Below are 15,652 nucleotides of genomic sequence, written 5' to 3' on the forward strand. Positions count from 1 at the left end.
TGACACTTGCACTAAAGATTTAAAAACAAAGGTGGGCAAAACCACTTGCACCTTCGCATGAACCAAGGCTGTGGCACCAAACTATACTAGTAACTACTGTTTTTTTTCACTGTGTACTTTCAGTCTTAAAAAAAGCAAGTTTCACTTAAGAATGTCCCTAATGAAACAGAAGTTATTAGTTCCATTAATTATCGATCCTTAAGAAGATGCTATTTTGTCATTTCGTGTGACAAAAAGGGCAGTACACTTAAGGCACTTCTACTACTTCAAGGGAAAACACTTGTATGATTGAGTTGTCAGCTGAATTTGACTTTCTCCCCATAGAACATTATTTATACTTGAATTAATAACTGACAGACAAACTATGGTTAATCAAAATGAACCTACCACTTCAAAGAAAGTAACTGACAATATTTGTTGCCAATCATAAGATAAACTTTTAGGAAAAAATGTAGGATTTTATAAAACTTGTATCTGCCTCCATGAACTTGACAGCTTCTTGAAGAATACTTCAAGACTTTCCTGGTTAAGTTGGTAGAGATATTAACAAGTGTGACTTTTTAGGATACTATATAATGAAATACCAGAAGATCTGCTTAATTCAGCGAACAAATATTTTCAAAATGACTGATGCCACACAATCATGCATTGGTAAAGATACATTCAAATTGTGAGATAGAAATGTATTTTAATGTAACAGAATACGAAGAAGTTCACCAACGTGATTTCAGATTCTATACTGCAACTAGCCTTTAAGAAACTATCTTTTGTCAAGATCATATTATCAAAGAAGAATATCCAGAAATTATTTGAAAAGGCTATTAATACTCTTCCACATTCCAACTCTATATCTGTGTGAATCTGTATTTTCTTCATATACATCAACCAAAAACATATCGTGACAGAATGCAGAAACAGGTAAGAGAATCCAGCTGTCTTTTATTAAGCCAGAAAATAGCTTTGCAAAAGGGTAAATAATGTCACTTTTCTTGCTAAATTTTTTGAAAATAGTTTTTTTCATAAAAATGTTTTTATATTAATATACAATAAGTTTATTTTAAATGAATTAGTAAATAATTGCTTCCAGTTTTTGTCAGTTTTAATTTTGAATACGTAAATATCAACCCACAGCAACAAAAGCTCTTTAGAGTTCTCGATAAATTTTCAGAGTGTAGGGTCCTGAGATCAAAATGTTTGAGAAGTACTGATCTTAAATAACACTCCCGGGAAGTGGGAAAGCCGGGTCTCTCGTCCATCTGGCTTTAAACCCATGTTGCTTCCATGGCACAATGTTACCTCCTTACCCAAAAGTCTCATCAGTATTAAAATGGGAAATAGAATTGGGTCCCTAAAGCTTTATTTTGCAATGGTTTTTTTTCCATAATATTTATTTTTCAATGTTTATTTTTCTTTGCTGAAGCATGAGTTTCTTATACCTAAAACTTTAGAACTCCATTAGGGACTCAAGATGACTCTTTTTGGCTATCAGATAAAAATGAAATGATAGCTGATGCCAGAAGTAAGAATATTTTGAATTTTATATTGTATATCAAATCCAAACAGTTAGAAGATGTTCTTTATCAGATTTTTAAAAACAGAAGTGATTCTGGTTCTTTGGCATCAGGCTTGTTTTTCATCTACTTGGTGCTAAGCCCTAAGAATTAAATTTATGCTTTGGGGGGAGCAGTTTTGCTTGGGGACATTCTCAGAAGGAAATCTTGCATGCCCCTCCGCAGTACCGCATTCTCAGCAACCTCCCTCAGGCTTCTGTGTAGCTTTTCCATCTCCTTGTATTCACTTTTGACATCTACAGAAGAGCAAAAGTATGCATCAGGAGTTAGTGTCATTTTCAGAAATGTCCCCAGAAAACAATTCTCCTGAGGACCTCATCACTTCTCCCAGAATGTGATATCTGGAATGGAACTTAGAGATCAGATAGTCCGATCAATTTATTTTACAAAAAAACCTGATCAAACTGGGCAGTCTTGCTCTTACCTTAAGGCTTATCTCAGCATAGGGGTCACCCTCAAAAGAAACACAAACCTACACATAAAAAGATCCAGGAGATCACTGGGTCATTGCTAAGTCTTCACAAGAGCTCAATGAAAGGAGATCCAAAGCCCACCACACAATAAACCTCCCTAAGTCCTCTCCAGGCTTCTCTCTCCTTCCCCTGACCCTCTGCTCCTAGCAGTTCTCATTCTAGGTAAATTTGCTCTGTTTTGGCCTCTTGGGTTTTCACCTCATGAACGGCAATCAAATTATATCCTTATGATGGTGAATTTTAGGTGTCAACTTGTCTGGGCTATGGTGCCCAGATATTTTGCCAAACATTATTCTGGAAGTTTCTGTGAGCATATTTTTGGATGAGATTTACATTTAAATCAGCAGACCTTGAGTAAAGCAGACTGTCCTCCACAATGTGGGCTGGCCCCATCTAATTAGGTAAAGGCCTGGCCAGATCAAAAGTAGGTCTCCCCCAAGCAAGAGGGAATTCTCCAGCAGACCACCTTTGGACGTCATCAGCAACATTAGCTCTTCCTCCTTCTACAGCAAACTGCTTTGGACTTGAACTCAAGTCTTTCCTGTGTCTCCAGCCTGTTGGCATCCCCCATCAGATTTTGGACTCAGCAAACCTTCACATTCATATGAGCCAATTTCTTAAAATAAATCTACCATCTATCTATCTATCTATCTATCTATCTATCTATCTACCTATCTATCTATCTATCCATCTATCTATCTATCTATCTAGCATCTATCTATCCATCCACACATATTCATACCCTATTGGTTCTGTTTCTCTAGAGAACTCTGATTAATACAGTCCTCTTTGAAGGGACACTTCAGACTGACCCTGAGGTTGGTTCTGGCATTTCTCCTGAATGCCTTTCCAATCCACCTTGGCTCTACATGTTCCATATCATTACCTAGACTCACCCACCCTGAGCCTGGTCAGCGATGGGACTCATGACCAAGAAGGGAATCAGAACCTTGAGTCTATTTGTCTTGCTTCTGAGTCTGGAAAGTCTCCCTTCTCCTCACTGCTTCATAAATCCAACCTATCATTTCAGGCTCTACTCCTGGACCCAGATTACATGAAACTTCCCCAACATCCTGGCCATGAATAACCACTGTCTTCTGAATAATCTGGTGGTCAAGTGTGTTCCTTCTGTCAGGTTTTTTTTTAAATGTTCCAATCCCAGTGAGACCTTCCCCAATCACCATGTCTCCCACTCCCAGCCCTCCCTCTCCCCTTTCTCTGCTTTATTCTTCTCCATTTGCATTTATCACATATTTTATTTATTGTTCTGCTTAGTGCCTGCCTTCTGCCCACTGGGCTGTAAGCTCCATGAAGGCAGAGATTTTTGTCTTTATTGGTCCACTGCTGTATCCTCAACACCTAGAATACTGCTCAGTACCTAGGAGGTAATTATAATCACTTATGCAGTGAATGCATACTATCTACTAATTTAATTTACATGCTAACACATCTTGTTTTACCAAGCAGGTAAGACTCAGAGCAGGGACTATTATAGACCTCTTTGGCCTCTGGCACAGTACTCCCTACATAGTATATATCTGCTATCAATGGAAAGAAAGGGAAATGATCTCAAATTGTGGCAGGAGCAATTTACATCAAATTCAGGGGAACGTTTTCTGTGTGGGAGACTTGGACAGTTGGAGAACCTTTGGTGAGTAGGAGTTCTTTATTTTTTTTAAGATTGTATTTATTTATTTATGTATTTGAGAGAGAGTAAGAGAGCGGGGAAGGGGCAGAGGAAGGGGGAGAAGCAGACTCCCTGCTGAGCAGGGAGCCCAATGCGGGTCTCAATCCCAGGACCCTGGGATCATGACCTGAGCCGAAGGCAGATACTTAACCAACTAAGCCACCCAGGCGCCCCAGGAGTTCTTTAAAGAAGACATAACTGGATGACTCTAATCTTGTAACAGTCTCCTATGAAGACCTATTCGGAAGGTCAAGAGATAGTTCAATAAAGTATAGGGTGAGGGAGTTATAGCACCTTCCTGAGAGATCATTAGGAACAGGTTAGAGGTCCGTCTCACCAACCAGAGATGGGAAATAATAAGTTCCAGAGCAAGAGACAAGTGTAGGACAGATGCTTAGAAGGAGCAATGTGGCTTTTACTCTGGAAATAGCTCTGACCACTTTCACTGTGACATACTCGGTGACATACAGTAATGACATCAGATCTATTTTTTTCCAGCAGGCAACTGTGCCCGCAGTTTAAAATTTAAAAGGCACAAAACAGGGGTGCCTGGGTGACTCAGTCAGTTAAGTGACTGACTCTTGATTTTGGCTCAGGGTCGTGATTTCAGGGTTGTGGAATTGAGCCCCGCATCGAGTTCCACACTAAGTGAGGAATCTGCTTGAGATTCTCTCCCTCTCCCTCTGCTCCTTCCCCTCCCCCCACACTCATGCTCACGCACGCTCTCTCTCTTTCTAAAATAAATAAATAAATCATTAAAAAAATAAAAACAAAAGGCACAAAACATACAGAGTACAAAATAAGCTTCCCACCCTCCCTGTGCTTCAGGCTCCAGGTTCCTCTCCTTACAGACAACCAGTGTGGCCAGTTTCTTGTGTATCTCAGGAGATTTTTATGCATATACATATGTGTTTCCTTTTCTTCCCTCACAGATGGCAACATATTACACACAGGTTTTCACTCTGCCTTTTTTCACTTTATGGTATATTTTGGAGATGGTTTCATACCGCTACTCTGTACGAAAAAAGCCTCTTTATTCTTTCTAACCATTGAACGGTCCTCCACTAGTTGTGTACCTAAGTTAACTTAACCAGGACTCTACTGATGGAGATTGGAGTTGTTCCAATGTTTGACATAAGCAATGCTGCCCTGAATAACTTCATCCATGTGCCATTCTGCACATGTATGAGGGTACCATGGGCTAAATTCCCAGAAGGAGGATTGCTGGGCCAAAGGATACATGCGTTTTTAGTTTAGCTAGATATTTCCCAATTGCTTTTTGCATTCGTTTACACTCTCCGATTGACACCAGGAGGTCTGGGGGAGCACACGGCATGGAAGAGAGATGATTACATGCAACAAGGCATGGGCAGCTGGTAATGCATCCCCAGCCTCCTGGTAGTCAAAGAGAAACCCTTCTCCACCACCACCAGAAAACGAGGCTTTTCATGAGAAGGTATCTACTTCAAAGAATGGGTTTATAGAGACTGCAGAACGGAGTCATCGATTTGAATTTGCCACTTTCCAGCTATGGATCCTTGGGCACATTCTTGAATCTGAGTCTCTGTTTCTGCACCTGCAAAATGGAACATTACCATCTCCCCCTGAGGGCTAACATGAGAATGCTATGAGATGCTGCACACAAAGCCCGAGTATAATGCGTGGTCTCCGGTGAGTGCTCCACAAGGGTGGGGCAGTCATGATCCTCTCCATTCCATGCCCCGGAAATTCTTCCTAACTTGATTTCTTTCAATCCAGGAAAGGGCAACCACAGCTAGGGGTGTCTGCAAGGTCACAGCTTATGCAAAAGTTTCATGTATTTACCTGCAAGTTCCTTGTAGAGACCATCCCCCTGGGATGAAGCAAGGGTCAGCATGGTGGCAATACTGCCCTTCACCTTCTCCGTGATTCCATTCTGTACAATAAAGCATGGTCATTCTGTTAGGATGGCACAGCCCAGGGGAAAAGGTTAGCTTATGAAAGGAACCCCACCTAATCCCCCAACCAGACAGTGTACAGACTGGCGTTGCCAAAATCAAAGTCAATTCCAAGAGTGGGCCACCTTAGAGTACAGCGAATGGCTCGGGCGTCAGCAGGGCAACATTTCTGGGGCATCCCACTCATCTCAGCATCCCCCCTTCCTGCCTGTCAAGACTCATGTGGGCTTGGAGCTCTGGTGCTGACCAACTGAATCGGGAGCTAAGGAGGCTTCATGGAGGTGGGGGTGGGAGGAGAGAACAACAATTGCAGAGATGGAAAAAGAGGAAAAGTGCTGGTCACTAACCACCATCGTATTGTTCATTTAGTCACTAGATAGATGTTTATTGAGTACCTGCTTTATGCAGCACACCATACTTGACATTCCTGATTCTCCGTCGCAGCTGCCTGAGATATGCCTTCTTTCTGATTTCAGTCCCGCAACCAATGAAAACCCTTTTCCCTCTTCTAACCATATCTTGACTACCTTTGAAAAATACCTGACTCTTCCCTCTAGCCTGACATGGCCTCGTTTTAAGCCTGGATCTACTGACTCTAGCTTTTTTTCTTCAACATACCAAGGCAAGAACCCTAAGCTATGGATCCTTGGGCTTTAGCTGTGAGCCTTGAGCTAGTTAACGCATGCCATCAGCCCCCTTGTCCATAAGATCAGGGAATGGGGACGCTATGTGGCCTCGCCCAGTTTCAACTTCCTACATTTCTGTCATTTACCATTTGTACATGGTCAATGTACAAAATCACTTTTTTTTAGTGGAGTTGTTTTTGGGGGGCTCCTTAAGGGCCAATTTCTATGTACCCAATGGGGACTGGGTGCTGTAGGGTTTGGCCAATTATCTGCAAGTATTTGTAGACTATGACAATATGTTAAATGACAGAGAGTAAACTGCTACTGGCAAACGAGATGCCTCTTAGCCTATTCCAAGAGAAATTATATGCTTCATATTGTGGAGAAAGGTATTTTCCAAAATTGCAGTGGGGCAGGGATGGAGGCACAGGGCCGAGCAGAAGCAGGTTGGAAACATTTCAGGAAGTAGGTTGGTTCAGAGGTGAATGGAAAAAACTAGCCAGGTTCCTTAGCTGCTTAGGAGAGGGTCAACTAGGTCCCAACCAAGGCAGAAGAATTTGGGAACACACGTGGCCAGGAGGGGCCAACAGTGGCTTGGACTAAAACAAAGAATTTTTATTACTTGGGAGGGTGGTGGTGTGCAAAGAGACTTATAACTGAGACAAGATGGCCCAAGGGTCCTTGATAGATGCTTTAGGTTCAAGGAAATTGTTAGGAACTGTTTTCTGAGATAAAGAGAGTCAAACCTAAATCTCTCCTAGGTGTCATAACTGACTGACCTATAATAGTTTACTGGCATTTATTTATTGATTGTTATTTTATGTAGACTAGACATTTCCCTCATTAAAAAAAGAAAATTCTGTCTAGAGACTATGCTATTGTCGGAGACCCTGGATCCAGGTTATCTAGTCCCAAATCCTAGCGCTGCAACTTTGTAGCTCTGGGGCCTGTTGCTACATCTCTCTCTTTGCCTCAGTTTTCTTATCTGTAAAATGAGAACAATAGTCCCTACCTCACAGGCTTGCTGGGGGAGTTAAACGAGCTAATGTACGTCAAGAGCTTAGGACCCCCATCTGACTATTACAGTGGTTCTACTGATGACCCAGTAAAGAGGAAAGACGTGAAAGAGAGGCGGAGGGGCTGCATTCCTGATGTCACAGCCCCACAGAGACCCCAACACTAGCATGCGGGGGCCATGAAGGGACAATGGCCAGTGACAGTTGGCCTTCTCTCCTGGCCATGGGCATGGGCTGGGCCCCCTCTGCAGAAGGCATCGGCTCTACATGGGCCCCAAGGACTACTACTTCTCCCATCTTCTGTACCCGCTTCTTTGGCTCCCCCAAGGGGCCCAGACTATGGATGTAGTATACCTTCAGTTGCTGAAATTGGTGCTGCATCCTTTCTTGAGCCCTTTCAAACATGCGCTCGGCCACCTGCCGGTCCACCCCTCTTCTGATGACATCTTTCATTCTCTCACACGCTTTTTTGCCAGCGATCTGAGCTGCCTCTGGCAAAAATGATAGCCGCGGTCACACCACAGCAAAGACTTGCTTAGAAATCTTTAGCATCAGAAAGAAAAGCAAGCAAACAAAAAATATATATACACAAACATAGGTATACATCCACACACACACACACGTATTCATATATGTAGCACCATTTTCCACACAGTGGAAATTGTTTAATAATCACATGATAGAAAAAAATCAACACTCTCAATATTTAGATAACTATTATTCAGAAAATCTAATGAGTGAATTAAGCAGAAGTTTACAAAATTCCAACGCCCCCCACCAGAAAAAAACAATGGGACCGCCAAAACGAGAAGGAGCTGGAAAGGGGGTTTACAAATAATTAAAGGGAATAAGAATGAGAATTGGATAAGGGATTTTATAGTTTAATTAGCTGAGATGCAGCAAGAAGAGGAGAAGCAAGACGAATAGATAAGGAAAGGGTGGACAGAAAGCACTGAAACACACAGATAAAAAAATGACTCACGGATCACTTCTCCCCACACCCTTGCAATTACTTGGTTTTCAATTTGTGGAGTAAGAGTCTGAGAGGGACTTAGGATACAGGGGGACAAATACTCTGAGGGGAAAGCAGAAGAAAAGGATGCCGAAGGAAAAGCTGACCAGAAAGACCCCAGAAGGAGTGGACGGGTTGCCCTCCGGAGCCCCCACCTTCATAACAGGGCTTCAGGTCATTCTGGACGGAGGTGGTGAGAGACTCATAGATCCTCCTCTTCTTTCTGAGGATGTAATCCTCTAGGCCTCCGAGGATGGCGCTTATCTGCAAATCCACGTTAACAAAAGGCCATTTGTGCCAATTCCTTTGATAGAAGCAGGGAACACCTGCTGTTCCCGTGTGTGGTCACCATTTCCCTCTGCCTTGTATTATGCTTGGCTGTCCACAGGCCATTTCCTCAACTAGGCTGTGAGTTCCTCATAGGCAGGAACTTTGTCCGAAGGGGAGAGGCAGAGGGACTGTTCTCTAGTGTTGCTATGTAATTCGGGCTGGGCCTGTGCCATGGGATGAATGCCCGTGTCCCCCAAAATTCAGATATTAGAATCCTAATCCCCAAGGTGATGGCATTAGGAGGTGGGGATGTTATTAGGTCATGAGAAGAGAGCCCCCAGGCTCTCTTTACAGAAGAGATTCTAGCAAATTCCTTTGCCCCTTCCACCATATGATTTGACAGTGAAAAGACAGTCATCTATGAACTGGGAAGGGGACCCTCACCAGACACCAAATCTGCCTGTACCTTGACCTTGCACCTCCAGCCACCTACAAGTAATGTATTTCTGTTGTCTATAACCTGCCTCGTTTACAGTATTTTGTTACAGCAGCCTGAACAGACTAAGACAGCCTACAGGAAAATGGCTCACAGACAAGAATCTTGACTACTCAAAAATTGAAAATGATCTGCAAAAAATGACACGTCTTTAAGCTTCACTGCTTTGGATAATACTTCATAGTATTGGCAAAAATGATAGGGTAGTGAAAGTGTTACAAGCACATTCAGATGTTTGTACATCTCAGGATTCTTTGAAGATTCTTCCTAGGCACCGAGTCTCCTTCCAACCTCAGCACTTCCTGCCTCCCGTGGCACAGAGCCAGCCTGGGGTCCCGCCCCCCATACCCCCACGGCAGTCTCAGGGCCGCTCCAACCCCCCCCCCCCACCGCCATCGCACTGTGCTTTGTGTCCCGGAGCACCTGCTGTGAGACATGCCCAGACCTGGACACTGCAGGGGCACAAGGGGGGGGTGAGACCCATAACACCTCCAAACTCCTGCTGGGAAGAAAGCCACAGCCCAACCTCCCTGCCCTCTCTCCCCTTTACAACTATCTCACCTCCTGGATCAGGAAACTTTTTTTGTAGCTATCATATTTCCAGCCATTTCTTACTCCAATTTCCATCATTTTCTCCTGCAGAGAGTTCTTAAAAGCTTCTATGTGAGGCAGCAAAGTGGAGTCAGTGGGCTTTCCAGTCCTACGGAAGAAACAAAGTAAAATGTTGAGACAACAGTGGCTGCTGTGGGGCTAAAATGAAGAAGGAACTAGCTGGTCCCCCTTTTATTCGCTTTTAAGCCAGGGGGAGGAGAACCAACAGTTAATCTAATTCCTATCATGGGCCAGGCACTGTGCTGTGCCAGGTCCTGGACATCAAAGCCTTTGAAACCAGTGTAGTGATGCCCATTCTACAGACAAGAAAACGGAGGTTCAGAGAGGGTTGCTGATGGGTGCACAGCCACACAGCTAGTAAGTGGCAGAGCCAGGCTTTGGACACTGATCTGTTCAACCTCAAAAGTCAGTCTCCCCACCGCCAGGGGGTTGCCACTTGAAAGGGTGAGACTTGAACTACATCTTAAAAGATGGGGACGTTTTGGGGAAGCAAAAAGGAGGAGGAGTTATTCCCCATGGGGACAATATAGTTAGCGAAATTTCAGAACCTCCCAACAGTAAGAAGCAGCAGGTTATAGAGGAGAGGGCATAGGTTTAGATCTTGGCTCTCTACCTGTGAGCTGAGTGACACTGGAAAAGCTGCATCCAGTCCTCTGAATCTCATCTTGTCCCCTTATAGACAGAAGCCACTTCGGAGGGTTATTGAGAGGATCTGATGAGATCATGCATGCACAGTGCTTAGCACCGCTCCTGGCACATCTCAGTTGCTCCCTGCTACCCTCCAGGCTGGCTGGAGCCAGAGGCTGGCACTGAGAAACAGGTTGGGGAGAGAGTGGGAAGGCCACTTGGAGGCAGGTGGAATGTCTTGAATTGCATTCTTTTTTCTTAAGATTTTATTTGTTGATTTGAGAGAGAGAGAGAGAGAGCTGGTGGAGGGGCAGAAAGAGAGAGAATCCCAAGCAGACTCCCTGCCAAGCATGGAGCCCAATGTGGGGCTCGATCCCACGACCCTGAGATCACAACCTGAGCTAAAATCAAGAGTCCGTACGCTTAACCAACTGAGCCACCCAGATGCCCCTTGAATGCCATTCTAAGGAATTTGGAGTTTATGCTATAGACTTGTAAACGGGGGTAGAGTACATGGAATGGCATGATCCCAAAGGAGTTTAAAGAAAGATGGGGGCAGGGCAGGGGAACACCGAGTAAGAATCTAGCAAAGGTAGAAGGTTCAAGTAGCAGCAGGTGGCGAAATGCCAGAGGCGAAAGAGGGGGGCTGGGGGTAGGCTCCTGCACTGGGGGATGAGGAGAGTCTGCTTCTGTTGATGGAGAAAAGGACTGAAGGTCAAGGAAGGAAGGAGGCACCGTGAAGCTCACACAGCTAGTGAGTGAGTGAGCACGCCATATATCAAAAACAAACACAAAGTCATGGGTCAGCCTCTTTGCCTTTTTCATTCAGGAAAATTTATAAAGGCCATGTGTTTGCTTAACTCCACACTCTCCAATCAAAATAACCTGCCCAGGGCTCTGATCCACAAGAAAATGTATCCCTTGCTGCATGTATGAGATATTTGAAAAATACTAGAAATCACAATATTAGTCTAAAAGCAACATCTCCATCTGCACTCCAGGTCACCGTGAGAAATTAAGCAAACCAAACCAAGAAGGCTTTTGTGTTTTGCCAGAGACTAAGCTTTCCTCCTCAAGTTGCAAGCTACTCTTTACACTTCCAGATCCAAAGTACAAATTCTTCTAGAGATGAGACTCGGGCCCAATGCTCTTCAGTTGTTTGTTCACGAAGGAGCAAGAGAAAGAATCCTTTACCTAAAAATGCCTCCAAAAACGGGATCGATCTGGTCATAGATGGGCTGAGTGATGGCTTCGTTCAGATCTATTCTTGCGAGGGTCCTGGAGGCATAGATGCCATTTTTCAGGCAAACAGCTTTCAGAGTCTGGTGAAAACCCTGGTTTCCTCTACTCCTCTAGGTAATTAAACAATAAGATAGTAGAGTTAGTACATTACTCTAGTTAGTACACGTTAACTAGAATGTCATGGGATCAGAATCAGATTGCCTTTGGCCAAAGCCTATGACCAAGGATCACAGGAAAGAGGAGGGACGACATGATCTTTTAACACATGCTTAAGCTAGACAGAGGGCACAGTGGTCATGCCTCAAGCTCCAGAGAACCCTGTGCTTTTGATCATGATCTCCTCATACAGCTTATAATTGTCTGTTTACTCATTGCGCTTCTCTGCCCGAACAGCAGCTTGTTGGAAGCAGGCACGGTGTCATATCCATCCTGATGTTCTCACCATCTGGCGTATTTGTTAAAGGAGCAATTTTTAAATGTAAATGTGCTACGACCCTACTGGGGTGTAGGTTTCAGATTTTCCAAGCAAGACCCAAGTTGTTTTTTAATATTTTTTGTTACATGTCTAATGAAATGTAATTTGATTTGTACATCTTCATAATACTTTTTTTCCCAGAGAAATGAATTGACAAATCAGAGGCAAAAAAATTCAATGAAGCGAGAGCCACAGAGACACTGATAAATCTTACCTGGATGGCAATCCTTAGTAAAGAGAATAAAAATATATAGGCACTGACCAAAATTTCAGTAGAGGTTCTTGTGATCAATGATATATGCTTTAAGGAACTCTATTTCAAGTGCAAGGCTGTGTTGCAAGATATGATTGGCATCATACCACATATGTTTTAATATTCTGTCCCTTTCACTTCATATTATAACATGGGCATTTCCTCAATTCATTGCAAATACTTTCAAAAATTATTTCAATATCCACAAAATATAATATCATCTGGATATAACCTAATTCATGTCACCACTCTCTTATTATTACACACTTTAGATTATTTTACTATGTTATGTAATGATATGATGTCAGCATATAAGTGTTTGCCCAAATTTCTGATCATAGAGGAAAGTGGCCTATAAAAGACACCTCAGATATGTTTGTAGTCACCGAGAAAAACGCCATTACAGAACTGATGAGACTGGAGAGTTCACGGGAAAATTTGTGAAGGCCTGGAGATGGCCGAACTGCTCCTTCCTTTCATGGAGACCAAAGGAATGGTCTCCATTTTGTGTCTTCACCTTCGCAGAATGCACTTACTCACTTTTGGTGATCTGGGGTCTTTTAGCATCATACAGAAGCCGTTCTCCCCCGGAGCGACTTACTTATCTATTGCTATGAAATGAATTACCCCAAACCTAATGGCTTAAAACAACAAAAAACATTTATTGAGTACCGCTCACTAGCGTTGTGGGTCAGGAATTCAGATATGGCGTGGCTGCTGTTTCGCGGTTCACAAGATAGCCAGGCTATGCGTCTAAGGTTAAAAGGCAGAGAAGAGACAAGTGCATGATTCAAGGTCACCGAGAACAGACAATCTGCACACTAGGCTCAGGTGGTACAGTGTATACTGGCAGCAAGAGGAGAAAAAATGTGCACAAGATCCAGCTTTTGCAATGCATGGGTCCCCTACGGCCAGCAGACCCACACCACAGCTACTGCGGGTGACGCTCCTGCATACATCCCACATTGTGTGCAGTACAAGGACCCGGAATCCGAAATAAAGAAAACTGGGAGCTTGCCTAAGGGCCTTGGACGCCTATACTAAGCAGAACAAAGAAGTCCTCACTGAGCATATAGCAGAGAACAATATTCCCAAGCAAGGCGATAAGCCCAACACAGGCTGAGGGCTCCTTTATCTCTTGTTCCAGGCCCAAAGCCCATTTTTATGTGGCCAAGTTATGTTTGTGTGTGTGGGGAGGGTGTCGAAAGACTTCATGTCTGGGTTGACCTTTCCCCACAGCTGGCCAGTGCTGGCTCAGGGCTCCGCCGTGAGTCTCCATCAGGCATTGGCTGGGGTCAGTCACCTGAATGGGGCTGGAGGATCTGCTCCCAAGGAGGCTCACTACGGACCTGGCAAGGTAATGCTGGCTGTTTGTGGACCAAGCTTCACTACTTTATGGGGATTGACAAATTTTAAACTACATGACTGGTTGGCAATTACAAGTAGCTGCAATAGTTTGCAGACTACAGTTGGGGAGGTGCAATAGGCAAGCATAGGGGTTGGGCATCCAGGCTCTGAAGACAGGCCTGTGGTAGATGTGGATCCCATATGTGGCCACGGAAAGTTGTTCAGCCACTGTAAGGCTGTAAAATTAAAATAATAGTAAGAGTGGTTACCACCCAGAATTGCTATAAGGACTGAATCAGGTAATTTACAGTATCTGGCACCAGAGTAAGCATTTTATCCACGTTTGCTGAATGCATGAGTGAATGCATGTGCACATACTATATTCATGGACACTCAGCCACCCCCTAGCCATGTGAAAGGCACTCCACCTCTCATTCTCCTGTGTCAAAATTCTAACAGTCCTCTCCAGTGACCCCAGAATCATTCCCACTTCTATACTCTTTTAGCCCATGGAAATGTAGAGTTCCATTACACACCACCTTCTCACTGCTAACATTCTAACTTTCCAACTCTTATTACAACAATGCCAACAACATGCAGTCTATGCACTACTCCCAGCTCTAGAGACTTCTGTATCATCCTTGTCCCATGAGCAGTGTTGTTCATCACTCCTTACTCCTAACAGGTGTCATGGAGTGACCTGTATCCCTCTGACTTGACATGTTGAAGCTCTGAGCCCCGGTGTGACTATATTTGGAGATAGGGCCTTTAGGGAGGTAATTAGGGTTAAACGAGGGCATAAGGGTAGGTCCTAAGCCCATTGGACTGGTGTCCTTATAAGAAGAGAGAGAGACGCCAGGGATGCACACACAGAAAAAAGACTGTGGGAGGATACAGCTAGAAGGTGGCCATGTGCAAGCCAGAAAGAGAAGCCCCAGGAGAAACCAACCTTGCACTGCCTTGATCTTGGGCTTCTAACCTTCACAACTGTGAGAATAAATATCTGCACTTTAAACCACCCGGTCATTGGTATTTTATGTTATAGCAGCCCTAGCAAACTGATATGAGAAGCCTCCTTTTTCACCATTTAGCCTTAGATAAATACAGCCTGGCACTTACATCTTTATCCTTCAGCTACCTCATATAAGTAATTAAGAGATAAAACAACAATTTGCAGGCCCCTTGAGAGGTTTATGTAATCTAATTGGCATTTCTATCAACCCTAAGATAAGTAGGGTGAGTATTAACATCCCATTTTACAGAGGAAAAAAACCCACAAGCTTAAATGGGTTGAAGGTCTCACCCGGGGCTACGCAGTGCATGATGGGTAGAGCTGGCACTCAAAACAAGACCCTCAGTTCTCTCCTAGGTCCTCGTGATGCACAATCAGTTCCCTGTATGGGCTTTCCTGTATACAATTTTCACTCTCTCCTACTCTCGTTTAGCTCTTTATTTCCTTCAAAAGCCATGGAATAGTGCAAAAAGAGCATGGAGGTAAGGCAGATGTCACCGAATATCACAGGTCCTCCCTGGAGAGGGTCACTCACCACCAGGCATGCCCCAAGGATCCGTCGGTAGGAAGTCCTGGCATTTTGGACTCCTTCTTGCAGAGGTTGCTCTATGTGGGCAAAGCACTGGTCAATGGCCTTCTCTAGCAGCTGTATCTTCTCTTCCACAAATCTCCGCAGTCCACTCATGTGCAAGTATTCGTTCTAGGGACAAGGGCCATAAGAAGCATGAGGCCACCCCTCCCTAAGGGCACTCTCTCTTCAAATTTTGCTTCCTTTATGCTTGTCCACCAACACAAGATTTGGCTTGAGCTAATCACCCTCAGTTGACTTCTTTTGTCCCAGTGAAGCATCCCTCAGTGGACAGACCTCCTTAAGCTTTGTGGGTTGGAGAGCACAATATATATATGCCTCCTGCAACTTACTTTAGGTGTCTAATCCATTGGGCTATTTGAGGGAATAACTAGTCAAATAAAAATCCAAATGCTGTTAAAACATAT

General features: G+C 43.9%; 1 protein-coding gene across 4 annotated transcripts in view; it reads right to left on the reverse strand.

Annotated features, from left to right (window-relative positions):
- Nucleotides 1-668: 668 nt before the first annotated feature.
- The window catches only part of NUGGC (nuclear GTPase, germinal center associated), a 51,887-nt gene continuing 36,903 nt past the window's right edge, over nt 669-15,652 (reverse strand). For all 4 annotated transcript variants that reach the window (XM_028114332.2, XM_028114333.2, XM_028114331.2 and 1 more), the window contains 7 exons: nt 15,192-15,356; nt 11,522-11,679; nt 9,650-9,788; nt 8,478-8,586; nt 7,665-7,801; nt 5,556-5,646; nt 669-1,807 (listed from right to left, as the gene is read on the reverse strand). In XM_028114332.2, the coding sequence (XP_027970133.1) occupies nt 1,668-1,807; nt 5,556-5,646; nt 7,665-7,801; nt 8,478-8,586; nt 9,650-9,788; nt 11,522-11,679; nt 15,192-15,356 (939 nt within the window). In that variant the 3' untranslated portion in view covers nt 669-1,667. The remainder of the gene's footprint in view (nt 1,808-5,555; nt 5,647-7,664; nt 7,802-8,477; nt 8,587-9,649; nt 9,789-11,521; nt 11,680-15,191; nt 15,357-15,652) is intronic.

This window comes from Eumetopias jubatus, unplaced genomic scaffold (assembly GCF_037043125.1).
Source record: "Eumetopias jubatus isolate StellerSeaLion01/CBP00866 unplaced genomic scaffold, mEumJub1_p1.0 scaffold_2, whole genome shotgun sequence".
In the NCBI taxonomy this organism is placed as follows: Eukaryota; Metazoa; Chordata; class Mammalia; order Carnivora; family Otariidae; genus Eumetopias; species Eumetopias jubatus.